The 27,705-nt window shown below is 48.8% G+C and overlaps 1 protein-coding gene across 3 annotated transcripts in view; it reads right to left on the bottom strand.

Moving 5' to 3' along the window:
• arb2a (ARB2 cotranscriptional regulator A) overlaps positions 1-27,705 on the bottom strand; it is a 138,322-nt gene that overhangs the window by 27,128 nt on the left and 83,489 nt on the right. For all 3 annotated transcript variants that reach the window (XM_076043864.1, XM_076043863.1, XM_076043865.1), the window contains exons 9-10: positions 20,793-20,909; positions 14,344-14,428 (exon numbers count right to left, since the gene is read on the bottom strand). In XM_076043864.1, coding sequence (XP_075899979.1) covers positions 14,344-14,428; positions 20,793-20,909 — 202 coding nt within the window. The remainder of the gene's footprint in view (positions 1-14,343; positions 14,429-20,792; positions 20,910-27,705) is intronic.

Below are 27,705 nucleotides of genomic sequence, written 5' to 3'. Positions count from 1 at the left end.
CGGGGAGGACGGCTAACGGGAGTGAGGCGCGGGGTCAGAGGTAAGGCCGGGGTATCTCAGGTTATCTCATCACTCAGACAGCCGCAAGACTTCCAGCTATCACAGCCGCCGCATGTTACTTTCAATCCCCGCACAATCCCTCTCTCTGTTCTCCCGCCCAGCCCCTCCTGACAAATCCATACCCAAGGTCAGCGCCGTGTTTACACAGCCTTTAGCCCAAATTACATCATACCGACTCCGGCCTGCTGGATGCAGCGCACTGTCGCTGAGAGTAAATGACCTGGCAGGCTGCCCTCTTGCTGGAGGAGGAGAAGGAGGGGAACGGGGGAGTATAAAAAAAAGAAAAGAAGGAAGTTGGGATTCATGGGTTTAAATCGAATAAAAACATAAAAAAAAGGGCGAGAAGCCATTTTGCTAATTATTTCTGTGGCAATATTGCGCCTGTTGTCTGTGGCATTGTTTCCCCTTGATGGGAGTACACAGCCGGGGAACATATTACGTACAGTTGCCGGCTTCCAATAATGATATATAACACAGTGGCTGCACAGGAATATAATACCAATATGTCAGGCCTCTGATTTGGCCACAATTTGCATGGTTATAATAGCTTATCGACTGGCTCAAGGTTGAGCAGGGCCAGGCGGCTGCACCATAATGACTGGCCTTGTGCCTCCGACAGTTTATTTCAAGCTTCTGTGGCTCAGTCTCCCGGCTCCCTATCTCGTCAATACCCAATCTTGATCCCGCTATCTGCATCCTGACAAAGTCTACACAAACACGCCTGCCTGCCTGCCTGCCTGCCTGCCTGCCTGCCTGCCTGGATGCCTGCCAGCCCCACCCCCACCTGCCAGCGCACTCACCTCCACCTCCTTCATCCCCTCCAACCCAGTGTTGTTTTTTTTTCACCCCCCCGCTATAAATTATTCCTGTATCATACAAGCATTTCCCAGGGAGATCAATACAGGCGCAATTCATTAGGTCGCCCAAAATCTGCTTGTCTGCGAGCGTTTGCCCGTATAACAACTATCGACTCCTTCTGGCTTGGCCCGGCGCCCGCTCCGCTCCACGTCTGCGGAGCAGCAGGTGAGCTCCAGACGCAGAAACAAACTTTCTGAAATTAAAATGATTGATTTCGTCGGAATCCTTCATACGGGCCATGATGCAGCCTCTCACAAAGGCATTTGTGTTTGTTAAATCAACACGAAATGCTGAAGACGTAGTCACATGACCCACTAATCCTTTCTGGCTTTAATGCAATTCAAACTCGACGACAGTTTTTAAATGAATTCTGTTGCGATTCTTGCACAACCGCAGGAAAAAAATGAATCAAAGTGATGCATACACTTTTACTAGACAAAACAAAAAAAGAACTTTAATTAGTAAACGTCGACTTGACAGGTACATTTGTCTTTTCTGAAGCGTCAGGTAACCTTCATTTTAGCACAGCTGATCTAGAAACTTTTACAGTCTCCTTGTTCAAACACTGTGTAAATGTTTTAATATTGTAAGTTGAACAAGTCACATCAAAAGATATATTTTGGCATTTGGTTGTTGAATATTATAAAACAATATTGAGACAGCAGACATAATTATGCGTGTAATTGTGCAAAACCTGCTTTCTGAGAGGAAACTGGCGAGAAGTCTTAATGAGCGAGCAAAACAAATCTATCAATTTCTTTGTTAATCGCTGACACTTGGATATTTGACAGGAGCAAATTAATGAAGAGTTCCACTTGTGCTCTTCTGAGCAAATGAGACCAAAACGATTGTTTTAAGATTTTTCGGTTTTGATCAAAAGGTGAATGATAGGTTGCACAGTCATTAAAAACAAAAAAACAAAAAAACAAAACAAAAACAAAGCCCCGCACAACAGGCCTCCCGCTGCTCGTCTGATCACAAACTGATCCCGGCGCTTTGACAAATCAATTCTGCAACATCTCCGGTTGGGCTCTTATGAAGACATTCGCAAAACACAAAGAAGAAAAAAAAGAGGGAAGGGGCGAGTTAGTGGAGGGGTGGGTGGGTGGGGGGTTAAAAGCAGAAGAAAGGGCTAAATCAAAGGGGCTGGTGGAAAGAGGCGAGCGGTGGCTCTCAGTTGAGAGGTCAAAGTGAAGGCAGCGCGGCCATGCCTACTGTGGCCACTCAGCTGGAACGCAATGCGGACGCCGAGACGCCGACTCTTGGAGCGCCGCCAAGCACCTCTCACCCCGCAGCGCTTTCTCTCCTTTTGCCCAAAACTCAACAATGAGTGGGAACCCCGCCCTCCCTCCCCACTCCACCGGCACTCCCCAACTCCCCGCCCGCCCGTCCGCCCGCCCGCCAACATCCCCCTGCCCTGCTCCGCACTCATTCTGTCATTGGGCTTAACGTGTTCATTACAGCGAGCGCGGGCACGGCTGCGCGCAAGGACGATCGCGTGGAGGAGGAGGAGGAGGAGGAGGAGGAGGAAGGGGGAATTAATGAGAGTGGGGGGTTAACTTCAGAGCTCTCGCAGGCACGTTACCCAAAATATTACACTCATATATATTTCAACACCCCTCTGGGCGATTGGGTGGTTATGGGCCGGTTTGTGTTCAGGGGCAGGGCCGCCCTCCCAGGGAGGTGTGGCAGAGACAATGGGGCCAGTGAGCTATACTAAACAGCTGTGAGTGAGCTGGATGTCATTACCCCTTGCATACAGACACACACACACACACACACGCACGCAAATGCACATGCACGTACACACACACACAGACACGCACCATCTGCAAACACCAACACATGACGGAGCAAATAGGATTACAGTATGGAGGAAGAGGAGGAGGATGATCCAAACACCATAATATCATTTCCAAGAAGGGTCGTGCCGGGGTGAGGGGCTTACCAGGGGGCGGGGCGCGGGCTTAGATGGTCAGAGGTCAGGCCTTACAGTGCAGCGATCTAATGGCTGTCTGGTCGGTGCACTGCTGAGCTTAGCTCATGTTGTCCAAAAACAAGACGCGGAAACTAGGCCAGGATTCACGAGATGAAAAGCGCCACAAATAGCACGGGCGGATAAATGAAATGCACCAAAGTTCACATAGTTCAAAAGCAGAACCTCGGGACTCCTGGGAGACCTGCTATTCAGAGGGAAAGATTTTTTTTGGGATGGATAATAATGTATAGAAATCCCTGATTAAAATGGAGAGCACATGCATATGTATTTTTTGCACTCTGATTTGCTGTTATATATCAACAGGGCTTACGTTTCAAAATAAACAAACTGTTTGGCGGAGATGAATTCAGTTTATCCGTCCAAAGGTTACTTGGCAATATTGACATATCTGGTGAGGTTTGGCCCCCCCTGCTGCGCGAAGGTTACCGGGCAACATAATCGGACAGGAACCTTCTGACATGGTCAACATGACAAGCACAGTGAATGTCAGCCATGATTAGGAACCGGGGTTAAACCCCCGGCATACCATGTCATTCGAAATAAACATTTTCATATCACTTTATTATCATGTGATTTTCTGACTAATATTGAATGTATTAAAAGAGATTATGGTTGCGTTAGAGGATTAGAGGTCTTTTAAGAAAGTAGGAATTAATGCACGGTGACCCCCACGCCCGCACACACACATGCAGGAGGAAGAAAAAAAACATCACTCCAGCGGCGGCCTCGCCCGTACGCAGGAGATTACGAGGTGATTTTCTAAAATTGCGGTACAAAAACAATCAATCTTCATACAATCTACCCTCTCGTCCATACACGCGGTCATTTCTCCGCGGATTGGGCCCGGTGCCCGTCTGTGTGACAGGAAGAGGTTGATCCGGTGGGCCGGAGCTGGGCAGGAATGCCAAGCATGAGTTTAAGCTGTAAAGCAGCATCTATGTCAAAGGCCTCGTCGTGTGTAAGATTACATCTCTGCCTGGGCGGCTCTCGAGCCGAAGACCGCGGAGACAATCTAAGGTGAAGCGCGTCGAGCGCGGCCCACAGAAGCACCGGCCTGACATGTGACTGGCTGCGACACCTCGGGGTCAAAGGTCACCTCAGATTTCAGCAAATCTGAGCGGGCTTGGCATGAGCTTATATTCGTGGAGAGGAGGGGGGTGCTGGCCTCCAACCCTTACCCGTTAAGACCCTTGAAGTTTCTTACCCTGACCTAGACTTGACTCCTTCATCTGGGATGTTAGCTATACTAATTACTGGCTGATAGTTGCCTGGTGCCAAACGCAATCCACTTCCCCAGCCCGTTCCCCTTTCCATTCTGCTTCAACAGCTGGTGCCAACCTCACTTAGTGCTCATGAAGTGTTTCAAATACAAAGTGCATGCCCCCACCTTGATTCCGCTCTGGCAGTCTCCTCTTTTTGTTTAAGGCTGGTTATCTGGCCTCATGTCGTTCAGAGGGCAGAGACTGCAGGGCAGAGGGGAGGTGCACTATGCTACTGGGCATGCGCTCTCTCTCAATGGGGGGGAGAAAAAAGGGCTAACAAAAGGGGATTAAAATGCCGCCAAAGATGGATTTGGAATTCAGAAAAAAAAACCACAACCCCACCCATTGCACCCACCCATCAAAAGGGTGGGTGCAGGAAAACTGTCTCGTCCAGGAGGGGATTCATGGCGGAGGTGGCTGCAAGAGTCACACACCGGTCAGGTGACTCGGGCTCCAGGATGGGGAAAGAAACTCTGAAAGAAAGTAGAGGGGCCTCATACACCCACCGCCCCCTCCGCCCCTCCACGGCCAAAATGGTGGCGCCCTCCACTAAATCTGCATGTCTACCACTTGGCCTGGACCCAGTCCTCTTTCTGGACGGCTCCCACGCGTCAAAGTGACGCCCGGTTAGATCCCAGGAATATCGCAGCGTGTGTGTGTATATGTTCACGTCTTTAGGAGGGTTGTCTGGAGTATCGCAATGCCGCTGTGTCCAGTGACCACGGCTATCTCTGTGTTATGTGGATTTGGATCTGTGGCCGTACATGCGCGCTCGTGTGTGTGTGTGTGTGCAAGTGGCCTGTCTATTGTCGATTAGATAGGTGAGCCCTGCAGTAGGTGGACAGACTGGCCCTGAGAGGCTCACAGGAGCGATAACCAGTTTGTCTCTAGGTCACCCTGATAACACACCAGTGCACACAAACACCTTCTTCTCGGAGTGATGTTCACACGAGTGTATCAACCGCGGAACGGCAGGAAGGCATGTGCTCGTATGTCAACAACGTATAAAAGGTGAGTCAGGACGACACAAGTAGTACATAAAAATGACACGGCAACACTTGGTTATCGCTGTGTGCGCTGGTGCTGTCGTTTTTAGCTCCCCATGTGGAGCCTTGAATGATGTCTTTTACGACGCGCAAAATTTTATCCATTTCAAGTTGAAATTCTCAAGAGAACAACACTGCCAGTAGTCAGATCATATCTAAAAAAAAGCCAACAAAACAAAACGAGAAAAAAAAACAGTTGTTTACTGAACTAGTTTGGTGTACAATCCTGTCCGGCTGCACAAACTGCACTATATGACACTTTTATCTCACTGTTGGTTCCACCCAGCGCCCCGGCCATTTTCAGAGCTAAACAGTCAGCTGACACACAAGGTCAAAGGTCAGAGGACTCGGCCCAGAGCAGTGACAGGCCAGTGACGGTCAGCGGATGTTGGCGGATAAACACGAGAAGCAGGAAAAGAGGGTTAAGGATTAGGAGGCGCAGCATCAGTGAAGGATCGCTGCAGCCTATCTCATTACTCCACAGGCACAATAAGCACAACAACTCTCCAAGCACTTTATAATTGCTGCTTCCTCGGCTACAAACAAGCTGTGTTTATTATCCCTTCCTACTCCGCATTGCTTTCGTTTAAAAAGAAAATAAATAAATAATGATAATAAAACAAAATCATTCTCTAATTGCCATGTTGCCTCTACGTTAGCGTGCGTTGGTTTCATGGGCGGTTTGTCTCCTGTCCTGGAGATGGCTGCTTAATAAAGTATTATATGTCAGCACGGAGCCCCGTGAAGGGTCCAAGGTCACTGCTGCAGATTTAAAACTTGGCTGGTGGCACAATCTATCATCACTTTTGTTTACATAATTACATAAATATGCATCACAATTTGAGTCTAATTATGATGCAAGGACTTGTGAGTGCGCTCCCCCCCCCCCAGATGTCTCTTCCAAATACAGTTTGCTCTCGCCTTTATTTAATGGCAATCACAAGAAAGGTGTGCGCAATTATAATCTAATTGTGCAAAAGAAAAGGGATGAGCTTAGCAGAGGTGCCTTTGTTGGTAAAAAAACACAAGTTGAAAAATAATTTTCTGTGAACAACTATAGCGAGACATTCAAATGATTGGCTTTGGCAGATTTAAGACCTCAGCATGTGTAATTTAAGTGTGTTCATACGTATGTATGTGTGTATTTTTGGGTGTGTCCATGTGTGTTTGCGTCAATCGCTTAACTCACAATCACAACAAGCCCAATAAACGGCCTAATGAATCCATAAGGATAACAGAAAAACAGTGAGACTCCACCGATGGAGAAAAAATAATTTGTGGTTAAATTTCTCCAATCAGAAAGCAACAACCAAAGTGTTTTTGGAGACTATTGACTATTTGTGTTCCATGCAAAGTAACTGAAGTTAGCTTGTTTCAATTACGTTAAAGGCAAACTAGTGAAAGAGAGTGTTTCAATGTTGCTACAAATATGATGCTACAAATAAAGCATAGCATAATGAACGTATCAACTGTTTTTTCATTCATGCTTGACCTTATCCTTTTTTATGGAAGGTGCACAGTATTATTTTAACTGTAAAAATGCTTTCAGGAACTTTATCCTTTGTACAAATCAAAGTTGGTGGTAAAACACAAAAAAGTTACTCCCAAAATGCTGATATGCTGAACATATCAATCTGTGATGCAGTGACGAATAGTAAAAACTTCTCCTCCAGGTGGCAAGAGCCAGTGTGGCACTTCCAGTGTGTGGGATTTTCCTGTTTGGCTTTCATTACCTTTTCATCTTATCGCAGACGAGGTCAATAATGATAATAAGCATCATCAGGGCGTTGCTCATATGCACAAAAGATCACTGCCACATTTCCTGCATGGCAACTTGCGCCACGTTCAGGTGTGCGAGGCAAACTGTTGGTTATGCAATAAAGGCGGGTTACTACTAGTTGACGTGGTAGCGGTGGCTAAGATTTGCTTTGTGCTGCTGGAGCTTATTGGATTATCCCCAACCAGGCTGAATGAATCTCAGAGCAGTTTTCAGTCGCAGTTACCACGGCACGGTGGGCCCTGCATTTTCACAAGACGACAAACTCCACTAGGAGAGAATCAGATTCAGCACAACAAATTAAAGACTTCCATCCTTACATTCTGTTCCTGACGGTGATTCAGCCGTCGGCTGTGCTATATGCCGATGTGTGTGTTTTTTTTTTTTTTTTTTTTCTTAACTAAGTGGTTTGCCACATGTCGAGGTCAGGGGTAAATGCTGTGCGGATTACCGCCTATATCGAGTCAATGACAAGAGGCCATATGGGCAAATGAGATCCATTTCTGCGAAGCACTAATCTGCCAATGCCCTCCCAGTGACCAGGGATGGACAGTGCCCACATCAGCTCAGAGGCTTGGTGGATTCGAAAGCAGCGTGTGACCTACTCTGGTGTACCCTGTACGTTAGCTCCCCCATCTGACCCTGCATACTTAGAGAGTAAAGAGCTTGGCCCCGAACATGAAAGATGATTAAAAACACAATGGGGGCAAACAAATACAGTGTAGCGAGCAACTGTTTCGCTGTCGCTCATCTAAAATGGACATTTCCACAATGGAAAAGGTTTATTTATTTGATTTCAGAAGAACGGCAGCTGAACGTGACCTTTAGTCAAACGTGAGAAGGACTCCAGACAAATGATATAAAATCTAATAGATTATATAGTGTTTGCCACAAGTGTGGCAAATGCAGTTAAAAGAGAATTAGATCTTTGGTATTGAAAAAAAAAAAAAAAAAGGTTCATTTTCAGTATAAAGGCTTCTTATTTGCCCTGCAGCAAGTTAAAGTAATCATAAATAAAGCAGTTGGAGGTATGGCTTGAAACAAACAAACAAATAATTAAATAAATGAATGAATGAAGATAAAACAGGGTGGGGGGTGGGGATTTTGAGATATTTTGATTGGCTGTGAGGCGGCTAACAGAAGGACAAATGGACAAATCTGAGGAGCTAATAAGAGTGAATACGGAACAGGCCTCATGGGCAAATCTGGCACTAAGATGATAATGAGATTATAAAACCCCACTATATTGCAGCAAATTGTATAAGTGTTACACTGAACCTTGTTGAACTTTCATTTATGCATGCCAAGCTCTTTTCCCTTTCCTCTCCCCCTTTCTTCTCCTTCTTCTTCTTCCACTGGAGGATGGGTGGAGCAGGAGAAAGGAGGAGAGGATAAAATGCCCCCTGGATGCCGTTTACCTAATGCAGGGGTGAACTAAAGACCGCAGACGAGGCTTTTCAGACTCCCCTCTGGTTGTCGTAATCAGAATAGACTCAGCAGTTCAAGTTGGTGCCATGCAGATATACAATTCACGTAGAATGTGCTCTCCGATAAAGCTTAAACATACCTTCATGCCTGCTTATAAACATAAGGCACGCGTTATCAAATTGGTAGAAACGTTGTTGTTTTTATTTTACCGTGCTTTAGCCTTTGTTCAAATGTAATATTTTGTAACATTTGTGGATTTCTCATGGAACTGAACTGATGGCCCTGTGAAGGACTCAGGAATTTAACACCAGATGCAATTCTTTCTTGCAAAAAAAAGTATATTCTTCAAAGTAATTATGATAATTTAAAGACAGAGCAGTTATAAATATTACAACAGTTTTTTTTAATAGCCCGTTTATTAATTAAATATAGCTGTTAAGATAAATGACAACTCAAAATTTGCCAGCAAAAATATGAAAGAAACTAAAAACTAAGACTCGTCTTTGAAAACTTATATTGTGAAGACTGAAGAATAATTTTAATAGGTCCACTAACACAAAATAGACTCTATAATACACTTGAAAAAACTAACTGCATTTTAACTGGACACTGACAACTTGCCATGACACCACATCTTTTAATCAATACTCAAAATTCAGCTATTAGACTCCAGTGATTTTGGATAATTGTGAATTCATCTGAACTTTTAGTCATTGCGGTTATTTACTATAATTCTACTAAGAAAATGCTGTCCAGTTCAGATTGAGATTTCCTGATTGCACACCTCACCTCTGTGTCTGTCAGTGTAGGATTAAATCTTTGTGGAAACCGTGGCGAGTTTGATTTTTGGGGAATTTAAAGGTTTACGCTACTGGTGTCAGATGAGGGCAAAATACTGACCTGGCTTCGTGTGAATAGCTATTAAACCCAATCCAAAGTTTTGAGTGGAAATGTCAAAAGGTTCTTCGAACGCATCTCGAGTCTCCAAAACACAAATCATAGCATTTGTAGAGGTCAAGTCTCTCCTTCGCTCAACAGCAGAAACTTGACAAAAGGAAACTTGGTCTGTGTGCGACCGCTGCAGTTTAATCGCACTTGAAGCGATGGTCACCTTCAGTATACAAACGACTTCCATCTGGAGCATATGAACAACAATACACGACAGTATGTAACCGCTTCTTATGGAAAAATCATCAATCACACCCAAACTGGTCCTCCGTCTCAAACCTCATTATGATTCTGACGGACAAACCGAACCCGGACGTGAGCAGTCGGCGCTGTCAGCATTTTCCACACGACCATGATATGATCTGTCAGAAATGTGACCCAGACAATAGCCTGACCCAACCTCAGCGGATCCAGTTCAGAGGTCGGAGTCCAGTTCAGCAAAGTTTGCTCATCCATTTCCTGCAATACTAGTGCAACGTGTGCCAGTCCGGGTAAGAAAACACGGCGGCACACGTGAAAGCACAGGCGCAAAGGCGTTCGGGGGATCTTCCACCGAGGCAGCGGACTTCCACCTTAGCAAGCTGAAAAAACAGTGGCGAGAGGGGAGTGGAGGCGGGGGGGCTAATTTGAGTGGGCCAGAGTTTCCTCTTAAAGAGTTAAGTCACACAAACATCAATCAGGTGGTGAGTGTGTGTGTGTGCGTGTGTGTGTGTGTGTGTGGGTGTGGCTGGTGAAGAGGTGCAGACAGCTAGAGGTGGCTCACTGGCGGCAGCGAAAAGCGATATCAAACCTGGAGCACCGGCGTTTTGAGGAGAATGGGAGGGAGTGCGTGGTGGTGGTGGTGGTTTGGGTGGGGGTGCAAAGTAACATTTTGTGTCTGTGCATGAAAAAACAATTTCACTTTTCTGTGCAAAGATTGCATCACCCTGGGACCGACTTTTTGGTGTTTCTATTCAAGACAAAAAGAAACAGGGTGAATCTTTGACGAGACCTTCACACTTTCAGCTACATTGAGCCTTAGAAGAGGGCATGGGAGTGGCGGAGGGTGGGTTTGGGAAGGGCGGCAGGAGAGTCAAAGAGGGCGGGCTCAGAACCAAAGCACAAGGAGAGGTGCATTTATGCCACGTGGGTAAATGAGACTGAGCCTCTTCCTGGAATCCATTAGAGTTAATTACAGCTTTGTGTTAGGGCGCTTGTAACGGAGCCGGGTGGGCAATTAAAGTACAGGTAAGACATTAACTTACTTTTTGTTAGCCATTAATCAGTGTTTACCTTCATGGAGCTGCCCCTTTGTAATTAATAATCAGCCTGGACAATGAATAATCACCCACAAGGAAGTTGCGCGCACGCATGCGGGCGTGTGTTCGTGGATGGGCTTTTGTGTGTGTGTGTGTGTGTGTGTGTGTGTGTGTGTGTGTCCATGTGAAATCATCAAACATCAATCTGTACTGATCAAAACAACTGATTATCATGTCTGACAAAAGAGAGAAAAGTCTAGAACAGGTGCAGAAAAACAAATGAGAGACAGAGAGTGAGAGACAGAGACAGAGGGAGAGAGAGAGAGAGAGAGCGAGAGAGAGAGCACTGATGTGAAACTTAACAAGTCCTCCGCCCCAACCTACTTTTTAACCTAATCATTAATCTACTGTTGATTTTGTTTGATTGACCCTCCATTCATCTAGCGATGTCACAGTCAGATTGAGCCGCCTCCCTGCTGAACGGTGATGATGACAATCACACACCTACGTCTGGACTCTGCCCAGTGTAAACAGCACAGCCCCATCTGAAGTTCCACTGAGCTGCCTGGGTCGGAGCCTTAAATGCACCTTGGCGGTGGACGTGGAGGACGAGGAGGAGGAGGAGGAGGACTTTCTCCGCCCAGGTTTACTTGCGCAGTTCTGGGAAAAATTTACTCGGAGGTTCCAAATTACGAGCCCACTTCTCTAAACGTTTGGCCGCCGCTGCCTCCAAGTTTATCCTTCTGTTGGCATCTGGCAAAAAAAACACAATGAAGGCCTGTATCGCATCTTGGGAGGGCTTGACCAACCCAATCCGAGCGAGCAACCCACTCCCAACTTATTTCTCTGTCAAACTTACTCCACACACCCACACACCAAATCTCTCCAAGGGGAGATTTTCCTCCCCCCCCCCCACAAACAGGAGATTGGTTCCACTTTATCTGCACGCGGGCTTGTGTTTGGCATGCTCCGGACTGATAAAATGCTGCTCGCCTGCCAGGCCACCGGGGCAATAACCTCCGTGGTGGAACAACATTTGTTGGGCGAGATGGAAACAAAACAGAGTAAGTAAGAGAAAAAAATAAATAAAAGGGCAGCAAAGCAGTCACATAAGGAGGGAATGGCTCCACAATAAAGTGATATTAGCAGACGGGCCCGTCGTTTAGCCTCCCTCTCTGGGTCCTCGCAGCCCTGACGCAGTGCCACGCCTGTGGAGCATTGTTGCTTCAGCAGTAGCAGAAACCACTGCCTTCACTTTTCACGACTTCCCTTTGGCAAGAGTCTACAAGCGGGCAAAAGAGGGAGGCCAAGAGGAAGCAGGAAGATAAACAGGTCTGCAAAAATTCACAAATAAAAAAAGATTAAGAAAAAAAATCGATTTAAAAAAAGAAAAATCAACGACAAGATTGGTCAGTGTTCAACCTGCATCTGAGCCCCAGTTCAATGTGTGTGTGTGCATGTGTGTGTGTTGTGTGTGCAAGTGCGTTTCTGATGGCATGCCATGCTACATGCACAGCAGCCCAGTCGCCCTGGGCCCTGCTCAGTCTGGCTCTGCACAGAAGCCGTGACTCACACTGTGATGTGCGATCACATGTGTGCAAGTGTAACTGGTTCATTCTCTCACACACACACACACACACACACACACACACACACACACACACACGCACACACACACACACACACACAGGAACATGCAAATACTCTTACCATGGCAACTCAAACCCCAGACAACAGCAGTCATGATATCAGAGGTGTCCACTGGGAGATATGCACGTGCGTGCGTGCGGGTGCGTGCGTGCGTGCGTGCGTGCCTGTGTGATTGAAGTGGCGGGGCCGCGATCCCCCCCTGACAGCCTTCCCTCAACCTTCTTCTCAACCTCGTCACCTCGGCGGCTCTGCCGCGACTCGGGCCACAATGGCGGCTGCCTGCGAACCTGCCAGGCTGCCAAGGACACAAAGATGACTGGGGCGACCTTTGACACGGGGAGCTGCCACCGAAAAGACCAGAGACAAGCGCGGTTGGCAGCTCCGCTAACAGGCCGGAGACTCCCGTCCATTCAGCTCGGCTAAGTAGCAAAAAAAAAAAAAAAAGAAAGAAAAGTCAATAGGCTGCGAGTCAATAGTGCAAACATACAGATGGACGCCGTGTCAAACAGCTCTGCTGCCGTGGGACAATGTCGGGCGAAAAAGTAGGGCTCCGTATCTCGACCACCCCCAAAGGTTGCTGCCTTTTGACCGGAGAAGAGACATGAAACATCAAGGTAGGGGGAGTGACATTTGGACATGAAATACAGTGTTGGCGGTTTTGTACTGGAGGCCAGATGACATTTCAAGGAGCCGATTCGCGCGTCGATGTTAAGGCCAGCCGCCCACGCGGCCGCCGTGTCGGAACACGCTGTTTTAGCGGTCGCGATGAGATAGCGGCGCCGGAGATGCATTCACTGACACGGCGAGCATGTGTAAGATGACCTATCCATCTATCAGGGATGGCGGCGGCGGCGGTGGCGGGGGGGAGCTTTTGAAAAGAGCTGAGCGACAAAGCTGGACGTCCGCTGGCCGGCGGTGGCGGAAATGAGCGATGAGACGAGGACGGACGAGCGCGGAACAATCGGCGCTCAGGCATACAAACAGAGCAAAAGCAGGCGTATTTAATATTCAAGGCGGTTGCTACCGAAGGCTCGACTTTTGTTTGTGTGCATGTGTTCAGAGAGAGAGAGAGAGCGAGTGAGAAAGAGAGCCTGAATGTGTGTCACTCTTCAAACAACGCCGCAATCATAGACTCTTATCAACGGTCGTGTCGAGGATTACAGCTTTCATCCCTAATCCTACATTAAGGACACATTCTCATGATGGCCTCGACATCATCAAGGCCAGTCAGCCACAGAGAGGGCACAGGAACGGGAAGCCAAACACCACAGGAGAGGATTAATGAATATTGGAGGCAGAGCACGCCATGAAAAGGTGGAGACGGCGCGACAAAGATGACCAAAATAGAACTGAAGCAAAAAAAAAAAAAAAACCTCCCAAAAAAATCTTAAAAAATTAAAGAGCATTTCTTGATTGTGTGCGTGAGATGGTCGCTCCTTCTGCATTTAGACAAGTTAATCCACTTTGCCGCGTCAGTTTTCCCGCAAAAGCAACCTCCATGGCCACACTGGAGTGCACAGTGTCACAGACAGGGTAACGCGCAAACACACACACACGGCTGTCCTGCACAACACAAGGCTGAATCCTCTTCATCCAGCTACTGTTAAGGTGGAGAAACGCTGCAGAGCACTTTTAACTCGTCGACGCACATGTGGGCATTTCAACATAGGGGACACTATTAAAGGAGGTGACACAGTGTTGCAGAATGGTTTGCAGACCAAAATCTCAGTTGATATTGACAAAGAGCAGGAAGCCTGCAATAGAACAGTCATTTCAATACCCTGCTGTGAGGCAGTAGTGCTGCTACTGCTACCACTGCACCACCGTGTTGCCTGCTTTGCATTCCAATTTTCTTAAATCAAGCAAAATAACGAAATATTTTTTTACGGGGTAAAGTGAAAGTGACCCCGTGAAGATTAGCTGGTTTTGCCGTAAATAAAATAACAGTATAATAATAGTTAACATGCGTAAACTTTGCTGAGCTAATGTAAATAAAACTTAAACTTAGACTTGAAACTATGGAGCGGTGTGAAGTAGATGTTGCCATAAAAACTTTACACAGCAGTTAGTTCAGTACCTGCAGAGACTCGGGGACAGTCGGGCAGCATGGGCTCCAGCGGCGTGTCCACTGGCTCTGGACTCGACACCCAGTTACGACAGTGCTGCAGGAGAAAGGAGAGCAAAAAATAAAAACAAATACGTCAATGAATCTTGGAGCACTTAAAGAAACTTTTTCATTTTTCTTTCAAGGCGTATTTACTCTCTCATCAAGTTTAGCCAAAGTTGAAGGAGCGGTCGTAAACAAGACACGAAGGAAACGGGTACAGGTGCGTTGGACAAGTGGGAGGTGGGGGTGGGTGGGTGGGTGGTGCAGTCAAGTCGGGGTAGAGGCCTGAGTGCGGCTGAGCGAGGTGCGTGGGTGTGTGCAGGCGAGGGAGACGGGAACAAGCAATTAAAAGCGCTGTGACACGCTGCTCAGACAGTTTGGCGTTTGTTTTTTTGTTTTTTTTTCTCCCGTTGTGGGGAAGAGCCGAGGCCTTCTTCTTCCTACCGCCGTGGATCAGCGTGTGCCCTGGGGAAGGGCGTCTGCCCAGCCCGCTGACCCATAACCCCCTGCAAACACCCCCTCGTCCTCTCAAACCCCCCCAGCGGTTGACAACTCTACTGTCAGAAAGGGGAGAAGACCTCTTCATCTGTTTTTTTTTTTTCTATCCAACCATCCTCCCCTCCCCTCCCGTCCCCTCCCCTCCCCCGTCTTCATCTCCCCGTCTGTGTGGCCTTCCCTCCCTCTCCGCCGAGCGGGACTTGTCAAACAAAGTTTAGGGCTTCAGCGGCGGCTAAATTAATTAACTGCGCCACACAGAGCCGCGTTCTCTTCCTCCCGCTTTCAGGTTTCGTTGTCAGGGTCACAGAATGGAAACAGATCAAAGTGTGTTTCCCCCCCCCCCCCCGCCACTGCCTCCAACCCCCCTTTGACTATGTGGTGTTGATTGGTATGCAACAAACTCGCGCGGGTCGGTACAGAAATTCTGGGAAGGGCCGGGGAGGGAAGGCGGAGAAGATACGCTTGGAGAAGACCTTCTGCAGATAAGATAAAAAGTTCAATAGAAGAAAGAGAAAATGTCGAGATTAGAATGTGCGGCTGGCGTCATTCTGAATCACCGCTTATCTGCCCTTGTTTACTTTCACCCTGGCCCCCTGACAGTCATTACAGTGTGGTCCGTGGTTGTGCGTGCTGGTGTGTGTGTGTGAGGTCAGTGACTGTGTGGCGGGAGGTCTCATTCGACAAAGATGTGTGGCACTGTGAATCTGGGGACTCTAATGAAATTAAATTAAAAAAGAGCTCTATAGAACACACGTTTCCATCTATGGCTTCCGAGACTTCAAATCCCTGGTCATGAAATAATGCTGGGGAGAGAAAAAGCTACCAGAGGTGCCATATTCTTCCCTCCACATCTTCCTGACTCCAGTTGATCAGCTGCACATGACTAATTAACCATATGGTTCCATAGATCTCCAGAAAACAGTATATTCAGACCTCCACAAAACTGCAGAATCCAGCAAACAATGGTTGGTGGCTGATGCTTTTAGTTAAACTGATGCTTTGTTGAGCCTTCTATGTGTTTGGAAAGGTTCATAGAGGTGCAGAAGTAGCATGACAAGAGTAATAAGAAGTACAGGGTGTTTTTTTCTCATACTGGGATAAATCACCTACATAATACAGATATTTTGTTTGTAATTTTCTTGTCTAACATATTGTCTATTGCACAATATGAGACCTTAACACTCAACACAAATCCAAACAGCATTTTGCATGTGAGTGCATCTGGGGCCATTTCATACTTAACACTACAGGGCTTCAGACTTTCATCCACCAAGTCACACACATTTCATCCCAGACATGCTGATGAACTTCCGAACGAACGAACGTCGGCCGCAGACGGGGATTACAGCCCGACTCGCGGACACGTGTTTGTGACTGGAAAGTGCAACATCTGGGCCACATCCTTAAAAAATATTACCGTGCGAGTCAATAGCAATGACATGTTGCGGGTAAACAAAATTCAGCTGGGAAATTTCCACTTAAAATGCGGTTACCAAAGTTAAGCCCCAGTCGTGTCCAATCACAGCCAAAGGAGCAGGGTGGGGGAGGGGGAGGTAGGGGGAAGGGTGGTGGGAGGGAGGGAGGTCCCAACTGAATAAAATGCCCTTTTTACTGACTTCCTTTACAAGTAATTTCTGCAGCCCTGTCAATCAACCGGGCTACCGGGTCTGGAGAGGGAGAGGGCGGGGAGAAGAGCCGGAGAGGTTGACGACACATCGGGGCTGCAGAGGGAAGCAGGGCGGCTGTGGTGGTGGTGACAAGTCATCTCGGTAAACAGTGGCGGATCCCGTATTTTTTATCTATTTATTTATTTATTTATTTATTTATTTATCTTAGATCCTCCGGTGTCGCCCTGGACCGCTCTCCTCCGAGCCTGGGGTTCGAGGGCAGAGCGGTGGCACAGGGAGCGGCGGGGCTCCTTGACTGCGACATCAAGTGTCTCATTGTGTCTCCTCTAATTCATTCAGCTCGTCTGGAGGAAGATGTCAGCTGGGCTGTGGAGCGGTCGGCTGAAGACGGCTGGATAGAGGCGAAGGAGGGGAGCCTTTCAAAGGGCCCCCCCCCCCCCCGGGAAAAAAAAAAAAAAAAAACTCACCCCCTCCCCCGACCCAACACCCCTTTCACCTCCGCCATCACCGCCAATGGAGGCGAGGAGGGAGGGGGGGGAGGCCGCGACTTGAATAGATTTGTCAAGGCAACTACACACATGTGCACACAAACTCTTGCGTTAATACACACACACACACACACACACACACACACACAGTCCCAGTTCTGTGGGAGACCGCAGGCATAGCAGCAGTCACATAAAGGCAGGGCCTGCTGGCTGGGATTAGAGAGGGGCGACGTGACAAAAGGATGGCACATCACATCGGCTGCCTCTGACGCATCGCATCATCACTTCAAGCTGCTCGTCCGCCGATCAATGGTGCCATTGAACTCGAGGCAGACAGAGAAACAAACATGTAAACAGATTTGACTCTTCCACCCCCCCGCCCCCCAACCACCATCACCGCCGCACTGCTCATGTATGTGAGCCTCTCCATGTGTTTGCATGTGCACACAAACCCGCATTTTTTTTTTTTTTTTGTAGTGCCACGAGCGTCAAACGCTCCGGGGGAGGCAGCTCTAAAAATACGAGCTAGCTGCTAACGCCGCGCGGCGACGCTAACCGCCGAGCTAACGGTGCCTTTTGAGGGAGTAAATGACGAGCAGGTGTCGGCGCCGCTCCTCTACCTCGGAGCGATTCTTCCCAGCCCTCTTTGTTCGCCGCCGCGTCTTTGCATTTTTTTCCACGAGCGCGCACGCGTGAGGGTGCGCACGGGCGGGGGAGGAGGGGACGGGGTAGGGGAGAGACACAGCACCTGCTGCCTACTGCAAGTCAGGGTGTAAAGCCAGCCGTGCGCCTCCCGAAAAAAAAACAAAACACACACACTCACACACTTGCAGGGTAATGGACACAAATCACTGCACTCGGCTGATGGCGGCCTGATCTAATGGAACCTGCACGGGGGCCAAATAGGTCCCTCATTGGTGTCCATATCTACCGCCACATGCGGCGAGGATGCGACTGCATAGGTGCTTTTAACGCGGGGATGTGTAGGCCCTGCCACCTTCAAAGTCTGCATTGCGACCACGGCGTGTGTGTTTTTTGAAGTTTACTTTTCCGAGGCCTGCGTGAAACAACTTGATGGAGACAAATTAACTTTCCAAACTGCTTTACGGGGACGTGGACGTAAGCGGCGAACGGCAGCAGCGGGAAGTTTGTCTTCTCGCGGTCGAATGTTTCCAAACCCCCTTCTCTCTCTCTCTGAAACTCCGAGCGTCGCCGCAGCTTCTCCCCGTGCGCGGCACAAGCGACAGGCGGCAAGTTAACTTCTCAGAAAGTAGCCCCGAGTATCCGCCTCAGTCTCCCTGCGCCGCCGCCGCCACCTCCTCCCCCTCCTCCTCCTCCTCCTGCGGTTGCCGTATAATCTCCACGGATTAGGATGGTTTATTCATGACCGAAGCGTACTCTCTTATTTTGTGTGTGCGCGTGCGTGCGTGTATGCCTGTACGTCGGAGGAGTGCGGCTCTGGGCAGGCCACTAGAGTGTGACAGCAGGCCAGCGCGGTGACAGGAGACACCTTGGAGACTGTGACAGGCTGCCAGCTGTACACCATCATTCGCATTTCTCTCTCTCTCTCTCTCCCCCCCTCTTGCGTCCCTTCGCTAAGCTCCTCATCTTTTCTCCACGTACGACTCCTCCATCTGTATTCACTCCATTCACATCCTACCTGTCTCTCTGTTTTTCCTCCTCTCCCTTCTCGGCCTCGTCCCTTCCTCGGCAGCAGTCGGCGGGATTTAAATAATTGAGCGCTTCTCGTACTGCGTTTCCTCGCCTGTTTCTTTTCCCTTTTCAATCAACAGACGGGACTTTTTTTAAATACCCCCCCGCCCACCTTCATCTTTGCGTCTTATTTTGCCTCATGGGCAGCGACGTCAGCAGGCCCTTGTCTGACCCATTCGGTCCGTATAACCTGGCACAGCAGGCGCTGATCTCCAAATCCCATCTCCGCTCTTTTGCTCTCCTCCGCTCATCCCACCATCCGGCGACCTCCTGAACCCCGGAGGGAGGGAATTATCCCTGTCCGAGGAGAACAGAGCGGCGCGCCGCTGGGGTTGCGCCGACCTCACATGCACCCCACTCATGTGGGCACCCGTACTTATGCGGCCACCCGCAGCACCGTCCGGGTTCGCCGCTCGCAACTTCTTTTGTAGCATATTCTGCTTGGCTTAGCGTACACCTGTAGAATAGCATCAAACAAAACCAAACAACACAACACAACAAAAACCTTGTTTATGCTCAATATCAAGCTTTATGTGTGTGTTTTCTGTGCTTTCTTCGCTTCAAAAGTGGAATCGTATGCACCTCGCCAGAGCGGCTCGGGTCGCCGTTCAAAGCCAAACGTATAGAGAGTCGGCCGCTGACGGAAGCCTTAAGCAGAGAGCCACGTGATTAGCATATTGGGTGGAACACCAAAGAAAGTCTGACCTTTCGGCGGAGCTGCTGCACACTTGCAGCAGCGCTTCATAATCTGCACGGCTGGCAACGTTTAAGCAGTGAAAGTGCCCCAGTGCAGATTGAAACAGGGTCAGCCACCAATGGGATGTAGGACCAAAAACAAGGGACGCAACAAAGCTCTGAGGGACGGCACAGATCATTAATTTTGGTTTTCGTCATCTTAAACTTCAATAAATCATCGGAGACAATAAAGGTCGCAACGCTGCACGTGTCCTTTGTTTAATTAAGGCAGTTGGAACAGCACGAAGCAGCCACTGCCACATGGATTCTAGTTTAATTTAGTTCAGAGGATAAAATAGCATTATTTCTTCACTCTGCTGTTAATAAAGCATGGATATGTTGACTTCTACACTAAGGTAACCAGTCTCAGTGCTGCGTTGGCTAGTAGAAAAAACAGTGAGTACTTCTTATGCCACACCTGCTTTTTGATTTATTTTATACTAAAGAGGAGTGTAGTTTTGGAGCCATTGCTTCATTAAAAAAAAACAAAAAAACGAAAACCTCCCAAAAAATCCTTCAATTAGGCAGACTCTGCTTCGCGTGCAGCCAAAAAAAGGACCTGAGGTTAATGAGTACAAGCGAGAGTGAATCCTTGGCCGTCCCCTTCGTCCCGCTGGACAAAGACGGTTATTTCTGATTTATTGTTTTGGGTAATCATCACAAATAGAAAATCACTTAACATTCCAATTATGCTGTGTCGCAGGCCTCCCTTTGATAAATCAAAAATAGGAAATGCCAGACAAGGAGAAGGGGGCCATTGCAACCTTGAATCCCCACCACTCAAACTAGTGTCCACACACACACACACACACACACACACATATAGCACGACTGCACCACCTTGCAAACCGAACACACACACACACAGGCGTGAAACAGAAGATGGAAATAGCCAGAACAAAAAGCAAGGGATATAAAAGAGGATGTCATACACATAAAGGTAGGAGGTGTGTGTGTGTGTGTATGCGTGTGTGTGTGTGTGTGTGTGTGTGTGTGTGTGTGTGTGTGAGCGCGCGCGCGCGAATGACATTTGCATCCCTGGCTCCGAAGCAGGTCTGGCCGTGGATGGTCCTCATCTTTATGTGCATACTGAGTGAGCCCAGGTGCCGCGAACGGCGCAGAGGTCACACCGGAAAGGGCAAGCGCTAAAATGAAGCTAACGCAAAAAGCACACGTGCACGTGGGTCCTGTTCCGAGCGTTGCCGGAGCAAAATGCACAAACAACAAATGCCCGCGAGTTACACGGTGGACGGTTGGGGTTGGCTGTCTTTGTGGGTCCGTGTCAGTCGGCCACAAAGACAAAGGGGAGGCTGCTCAGGAGAGAAAGAAAGAGAGGAACATTTGCTTGGTTCTTTACCTGCAGCATCCACTCCTGGGTGCTCTTGGTGGTCTCCTGCAGCCAGATGTTGTGAGCCGAGTCGGTCAGAGCCACGGAGCACACCTTGTTCTTCACCTCCGCCTCCCTCTGGTTCATCTGCCACATAGGGAGGGGAATAAGCATGTGCGTTAGCCAAACTGTTACTGTCATTTAGGGAGATTGTTGTGTTCTTCAGTGAAAAACCAGTAACAGTAAGATTTGTATAAAATGTTCTGATGCGATGAAGTCATTAGGTAAATATTCACTGTTTAAAAACGCCACCAATAAAAATCCCACCCGTCAGTCACACACCATCAGCCCTGGACAGCGATGGCCCAGTGGACCCGGCCATACAGACCCAGCCTGATGTAAAGCATAATGTTATGAAGTGAAATATGAAAGAGCCGCTTCGCCACAGCGTGTCCTTGTCACGTTCTGTGCAAATGTCCTTCCCCGGGCACGTTCAAATACCTCGGCCCTCATCCTTAATACCCTTTCCCTTCACATGTCACACAGACGGAGGCGTCCACGGAACCTTCTTCTTATTCCCCTCTGAATGTCAGCGGCAAAAGAAAATGTCACACAAAGAGGTTGTTACCGCACTACAATAGAGTTCCCACACCGCCGGGCCCACCCAAAGGACTGCCGCAGCCACAGGCCTTGGGATTGGACCGCCGCGCCGATAAAACGCTTAGAGGAGGGAAACAGTGCCCGCAAGAATAGGTTAACAATCACTTACAGCACGTTTACGGAGACGGGAAGGTTGGGATCGTGGATCGTGGTTCGGGGGTGGTGGGGCGCTGCGCTGGAGAATGACACATAATTCCATGGTGCCTTCCTTTTGGAGATTTGTAACGGCTTTCAGTGTCACCGGGAAAAATTTGGAAACGTTTTGGATTTTTTTTTTTTTTTTTTTAATGGGTTTTCGGTGACCTGAGAATTTTATAAAAGCTAATTTAATGTGATAACATTAGGTCTAGTCGTCTTCAGCCATGTTTTGAGGGTTTCTTTAATTGTGACATTAGAAATGAGCCAAAAATTGTATAAAATATATATATATAAGATTTTGTTCATATTTATGTAAAAGCGGCCATCTCTGGCAGCCCAGCTCCGCCCTGCTGGCTGTAAATCTCAATGACAGCCAACATTTGAATGCCTCCTTCCCCGCCCAGTCGAATTAAAGTGCGGGAGCACAGCGATAAATGGAATCTATTAAAGCTCTGAGGACTCGCGCGTCGTACAGCTGATAAGGTTTTCCACAGGATCGTCCTCGGCAGACGGCGAGGGGAGGTACAAGCATAAACATAAAAAGGGCACAACTGTAAAGACAACAAAGGGAGACAGACACAGACGGGTAGCCTAAGCAGAGACACATTGGCTGGCTCGCACAGACACACGCAGACGCACTCGCGCGCGCACACACTCACACACAGATGCACGCGCTACTCCACCCTCATCCACGCATGGTTGAAAAGCTTTCCTCTGGCAGAACTGGGCTCTCGGGAGCAGCAAAGCCAACCTTTTAAAACTGGAGGTGTCAGTCAAGGTCCTGTTTTCTGGTGCTCGCCAAACGGGCTGTTCCCCGAGTATATGGGCTGCTGGCAGAGGCCAGGAAACAGGAGGCAGTGAACTGACTGACCATGGAAAATGCTAAGCACATGACTCCAAACCGGTCAAAAACATCCCAAGTCACGGGCAGAAAACATTGCTTTTTTCCCTTTCCGTCTTCCTGATGGATAAATTGCTCTCTGCTTGCTTGTAATGGACAGACCTTCTGTGTCCAACATTCTTTTTTTTTTTTTTTTTCTAAGAAGGAAATTTTTCTTAAAAGGGACACGGTTCACCGGGTGTAATTTGGATATTAAAACTGTACCTCAGCTATTATACTCTTGGTAAGTGCTGCGAAATTATAATTTTTCTATTTTTTTTCTCACAAATGTTTGCCATTCCTCTTTTCCTGCACACAGCTGAATAGATGACAATGACTATGGAGAGATGAAAGGAAAAAGAAAAACGATACTAATAGAAGGGCAACTGGTGAGAACATTGATATGCCTCCATTTATACGGTACACAGGAGGGATGCGCATGTATAAAGATTTCAACGTGAGCAGTTCCATCAGCACTCCTCAACAGGGGTTCGGTTTGTGGTATAGAAAAAAAGCATTTGTGGCAATTAGACGAATGGACAAAGGACACAAAGGCAAGACTTAAATATTTACGAAGGTCCTAAAAAAAAAAATCTAAATTGAACGGATTCATAAACAGCTACCTGACACTTGTGACGATTCTCACGAGTTCTATTTGTTTTGTTGTGGAAGTTTAAAACACATTATCTCATTTTTTTTTTTTTTTTGTGAATTATTAAGGGAATGCTTTCCCCGTCTCGGAGCAACTTCTGCGCTGACGCTCATTTGCGAAAAGAAAGAGAAAAAAAAAGAGAGAAGGACGCAGACAGTGTAGCATTTCTGCTGAAACGATGAGAGACAATAAATCAGAAACTCTCGCCAAACAAAGTCTGTTTCCTTGATGACGCCTCGGCTGAAGATTAAAGACCGCAGGCCTCCGTCTTCCAACGCCGGCCGTATCAATCACTCCCCCTGACAGCTCTCGCTGCGGCAATGCCTATAAACATATGGTCGGCTGTGGTAACAGTTGGGATAATAGGTTGACAAATAATGACTCCAGGAGAGTCGCGAGATGCGACGCGGGGCCCTAAACCGCAGTTGCTCTGACACCAGTCAGTCCCTTTTTTTTTTTTTTTACGAGCCACAACGACAACTGCGGTGAGTTGCACGTCGACGCCGACGACGTCGCCGGGGTTCCCCTCGCTCGCTCGACGATGACAACGATCGCGAAGGTTGATTTACAGGACCGGTTGAAACCATTACGGCAAATTGCTCCCGGGAGGGCGGCGATCGTGGTCATCTTATCATATTACTCGCAATGTTGTTATTTTTTACAGCGTGTTCGAGCCGTGAGTTAGTGTCAGTCGGCCCCATCCAAAAAAAAAAATAAAATAAAAAGTCTGACGCGCTAATCCACGATGTAACCGCAAGCCTGCCGCTTTAACGAGGAAGCGCGGCCAGCTGTTGTGATGGGTCTGGTATCGGACGGAGGGGGAATAAGGGAGGGAGACATGTGGAAGTACTTGTTGCGTTGAAAACCAACAACACAGATGTGAAGACATTCGCCGCCTCTCCGCTGGCCCCTGCTGCAACGGTGCAGCAGCTGGCCGCGCCGAGTCGGCAGGGGCGTCGGGTGAGGCGGGGGAGGCAGGGCGGGGGCTCACCTATAAAATAATGGAGGAAAATGAGGGAGGATGCGAAGGCAAGAAGGGGAAGCAGCATGTATATCAAAAATAGTGTGTGTGTGTGTGTGTGTGTGTGTGTGTGTGGTGGGGGGTGGAAGAGATGAAAAGAAGAGGTAAGATCACTGCGTGACAGACAGACAGACGGAGAGACAGACGGACGGACAGCAAAGAATATTTATGAATGGCTTATTGATCCCCATGAGAGGGTGAACAGACCGCGGGGTCGTCTTTGCTACAAGGGAGGCGGCAGCTGAAGTTTCAATGGAAATTTCAACTTCTGAAGCTCAAATATCAGGCCGATACATCATTTGATGTCATTTGTCTTGTCGCGAAACACAACAAACGCCACATTTTCGGCCGAATTTCTCATCCAATTTTCGTATCATTTGCTCATCTGCCTCCTTTGTCCTTCATCAGTCGACGACGCTTGAATTGGGCTCCCGCCCACCCGCCCGCCCGCAACTAAACTCTGGAAACACCAAAGCGCATTTTCCTCTCACTTCCGCCCTTCACTTCTTTTCAAGTGAAGTGACTGACAGCCCGGTTGCCATGGCCACGCGCGGAGATCTGACCCCTGCTTGGCATCTCAAAAGATACATGAGACAGTCAAACCCCTCAACCCACTCCTCCCCACCCCTCGTCTTGTACCTGACCTCTCACACCGCCCTCAGCTAAAGCAGAACGCTGGCGCTCGCGGCGGCTTCCCGCTACAAAGCCAGTTGCTAATGACGAGACTTTTCTGCCGCGCCGCAGCCTTGTATTTTCGGCGCCGACGTAGAGCCGAGACGTGCGGATAGCGCGTGCGCTCCTGCTGCGAGGGAGAGGCGAGCTTTAATCGCGTTTATTTATCCGGACAAAGCCCGAAACAAGCGCCGGCGCATCATTTAACAGCATGCTAGGCTAATCTCCGGTCTAGATAAACACTTTGTTTCTTGCCTCTCGCCGTGACACTTCCCTCGCCGCCGACCGCCCTGCCGACGGCACGTCTAAACACGGGCAATAATAAAGACAATTATTTCGGCCTTTTGATAATTATGTGTCAAAGGCAGCGGAGGGCCGCAAGATAATTGGGCAGAAACTGAATGGTAATCCGTTGGCGACGGTGATCCCCGTGGGGGCGATGGGCGACCTCGTCCCTGGGAGCAACGCGGAGCGGGAGGAAAAGGGGAGAAAGAGGCAAAAAAAATAAAATAAAAAAAAAGACGGGAGAGATGAGAGCTCTTTAAGGGGCCTCGCCGCGCTGTCAGGGAGTCGACGTGAAAAGCTACAATTATACAACGACAAAGTGCGGCGAGCGACAATTTAGGGACGGGGCGGCTGCTGCCGGTGTGGGGGGGGGGTAAAACAAGGGATGGAGTGGAGAATGTGAGAAAATGACTTCGGAAAGACGGCGCAGAGGCCAAACAGACAGTGAGTGAGTGAGTGAGTGAGTGAGTGAGTGAGTGTGTGTGTGTGTGTGCGCGCGCGCAAGCGGGGAGGATGGCAGTCGGAGAGGAGGAGGCTGGTAATGTGTGGCTGCGCCGGGCACTGCCAACAGCCACAGATAATCTAGGACTTCCCACTGAGCACTGAAGCACTGCTTAAATATTTGATTGATTAACTGTCCCGTGGCTGCCAGGGAGTAAAAGAGGAGAGCGCTGGAAACCGCCAAGGCCAACAGAGAGACGTAGCAGGGAGGGCGGAGGGTAGGGGTGGAGTTGGGCTGCGGTAGGGGTTGGGGGAGCAAAGAAAAACAAAAAAACAAAAACAAAACAAAACAAACAAACAAACAAACAAACAAACAAATGCACACTCGCGCACGGCGGAAGGTCGGGGAACACATGGCGCCGACGCGCTAACACATACACCCACCTCGAGGCCGGCAAGCCAACATTGGAACAGGAGCGCAAACACAAACACGGTGTGTGTGTGTGTGTGTGTGGGGAGTGTGTGGGGGTCGGGTGGGGAATGTACACACCGCAAAGCATGTGTAGCGCCTGCACAAGACAGCGCCGGGAAGCTAACATGGACGGACGGACGGACGGATTTAATCCTCCTGGCATCGATTTGACTCTCCGTTTGACGAGCCTCCTCGGTCGCACTCTCCTCCCTCCCGACCTGCTCTGCAGTCGGTCACAGGCGTGCGTCCGCGCTTGCGAAAACACATGCACCCCCCCACCCCCATCCCTCCCTGTCCCCAACACGCTCCGACACCCTCCACAGGAAGAGACAACAGCGGCGCTTCCTGCGGCTTTGAAGCGACGGTCCTGGGTCCCCCAGTCGGTCCCCCCGGCTTCCTTTGTCTCCACCGCAGGAAGGAAGCCCTCTTGCAGCACGACGAAGCCACGGGGCCCGGGGGAGCCACCGGGGGGGAGGCGGGTGGGGGACGGGTGGTGGTGGTGGTGGGGGTGTGCATGTTTGTCCGTGCGTGGTCTCCTCGCCGCCGTGTGGCCGGAGGTTTTGTTCGCCGCTCGAGGTCACATGCATTTACTCCCCCCCCCCCCCCCACTCTGACTCTCCCTCCCGCACGTGAACTCTGATCGCGGTCAGGGGGCAGGAGGAGCAACGACTTCCTCCTCTGTTTCCTCTCGCGGCAGAGCGAAGATGAGGGAAATGGACGGAAAGGGAGGACGGTGCGTGTGTTTGGGAATTTGAGGGGGATATTGCTGAATTGTGATAGCACCGGACGCAGGGCAGCAGCAGAGGTGGTGTACATGTCTCCCCGTGCCATTCTATGAGAAGCATGTGCACGCGCGCACGCACACGCAGTTGACAGAAACACACCCGACATCAATTGGGAGTCGGCGAGGAAAAGGAAGGCCAATAAATATTTACTGACACAGCAGAAGTGGAGCGCGGCCGTCCACTGGTGGAAACAAAAGGCAGAGGATGAGGAGCGGCGTGCCAGGAAACCTGCCGGCTGCAGGCCTGTGCCCGCGTGGAAAACAAGAGGATGGCGGTGAGGGGAGGAGGAGTGAAGGGAGGGGAGAGAGGAGGAAGGGAGAACGGAGGGAAGACGAGAGGGACGAAAAGGGGGTTGGTATCTGGAGGGAGTCCTCGTGAACAATAGCAGCCGCCCGGCGCAAAAACTCAACTTAAATACATAAATATATCAACACATGCATCAATGTGTCTATTTAAAATTTGTTTTAAATCTCTAATTTTAACAGTAATGGATTTTTTTTTTCAGACAAATGTTGAATTAAACAGATGCAGAACAAAAACATTTTTTGTCACGTTTCAAAAGATGTGGCTGCATCAGACAAAAACACATTACAATTGATCTTTTTTTTTTTTCTTTTTCTTTTTGTTACCAAAAAATAAATAAACAACTGAACTGAATTCTTGTGCTTCCCCAAGTACTGGAGCTGTGTTATTATCTTGCTGAAACATCCAATTCTGACCTGGACGGAACATGTGCACGTGCAGAAGGGAGCATGTGGGTTGTCGCTGACTGTACGACAACAATTTGCATTTGGAGACTCATGAGTGTTTCTTAACACAAAATATCACACGTACATGGGTGTCCAAAAAGTTTTTTTTTTGTTTTTTTTTACACCAGCATAGCATAAATCTGCACCAGTACTTACATGTGCATTAAGTCCTGTTAATTTGTGTGCAG

The sequence above is a fragment of the Nelusetta ayraudi genome, unplaced genomic scaffold (genome assembly GCF_046127955.1).
Source record: "Nelusetta ayraudi isolate G7.1 ecotype Tasmania unplaced genomic scaffold, CSIRO-AGI_Nayr_v1 ptg000078l, whole genome shotgun sequence".
Taxonomy (NCBI): Eukaryota; Metazoa; Chordata; class Actinopteri; order Tetraodontiformes; family Monacanthidae; genus Nelusetta; species Nelusetta ayraudi.
Note: the sequence above shows the minus strand (reverse complement) of the source record. Positions and strands in the feature narration are given on the sequence as shown.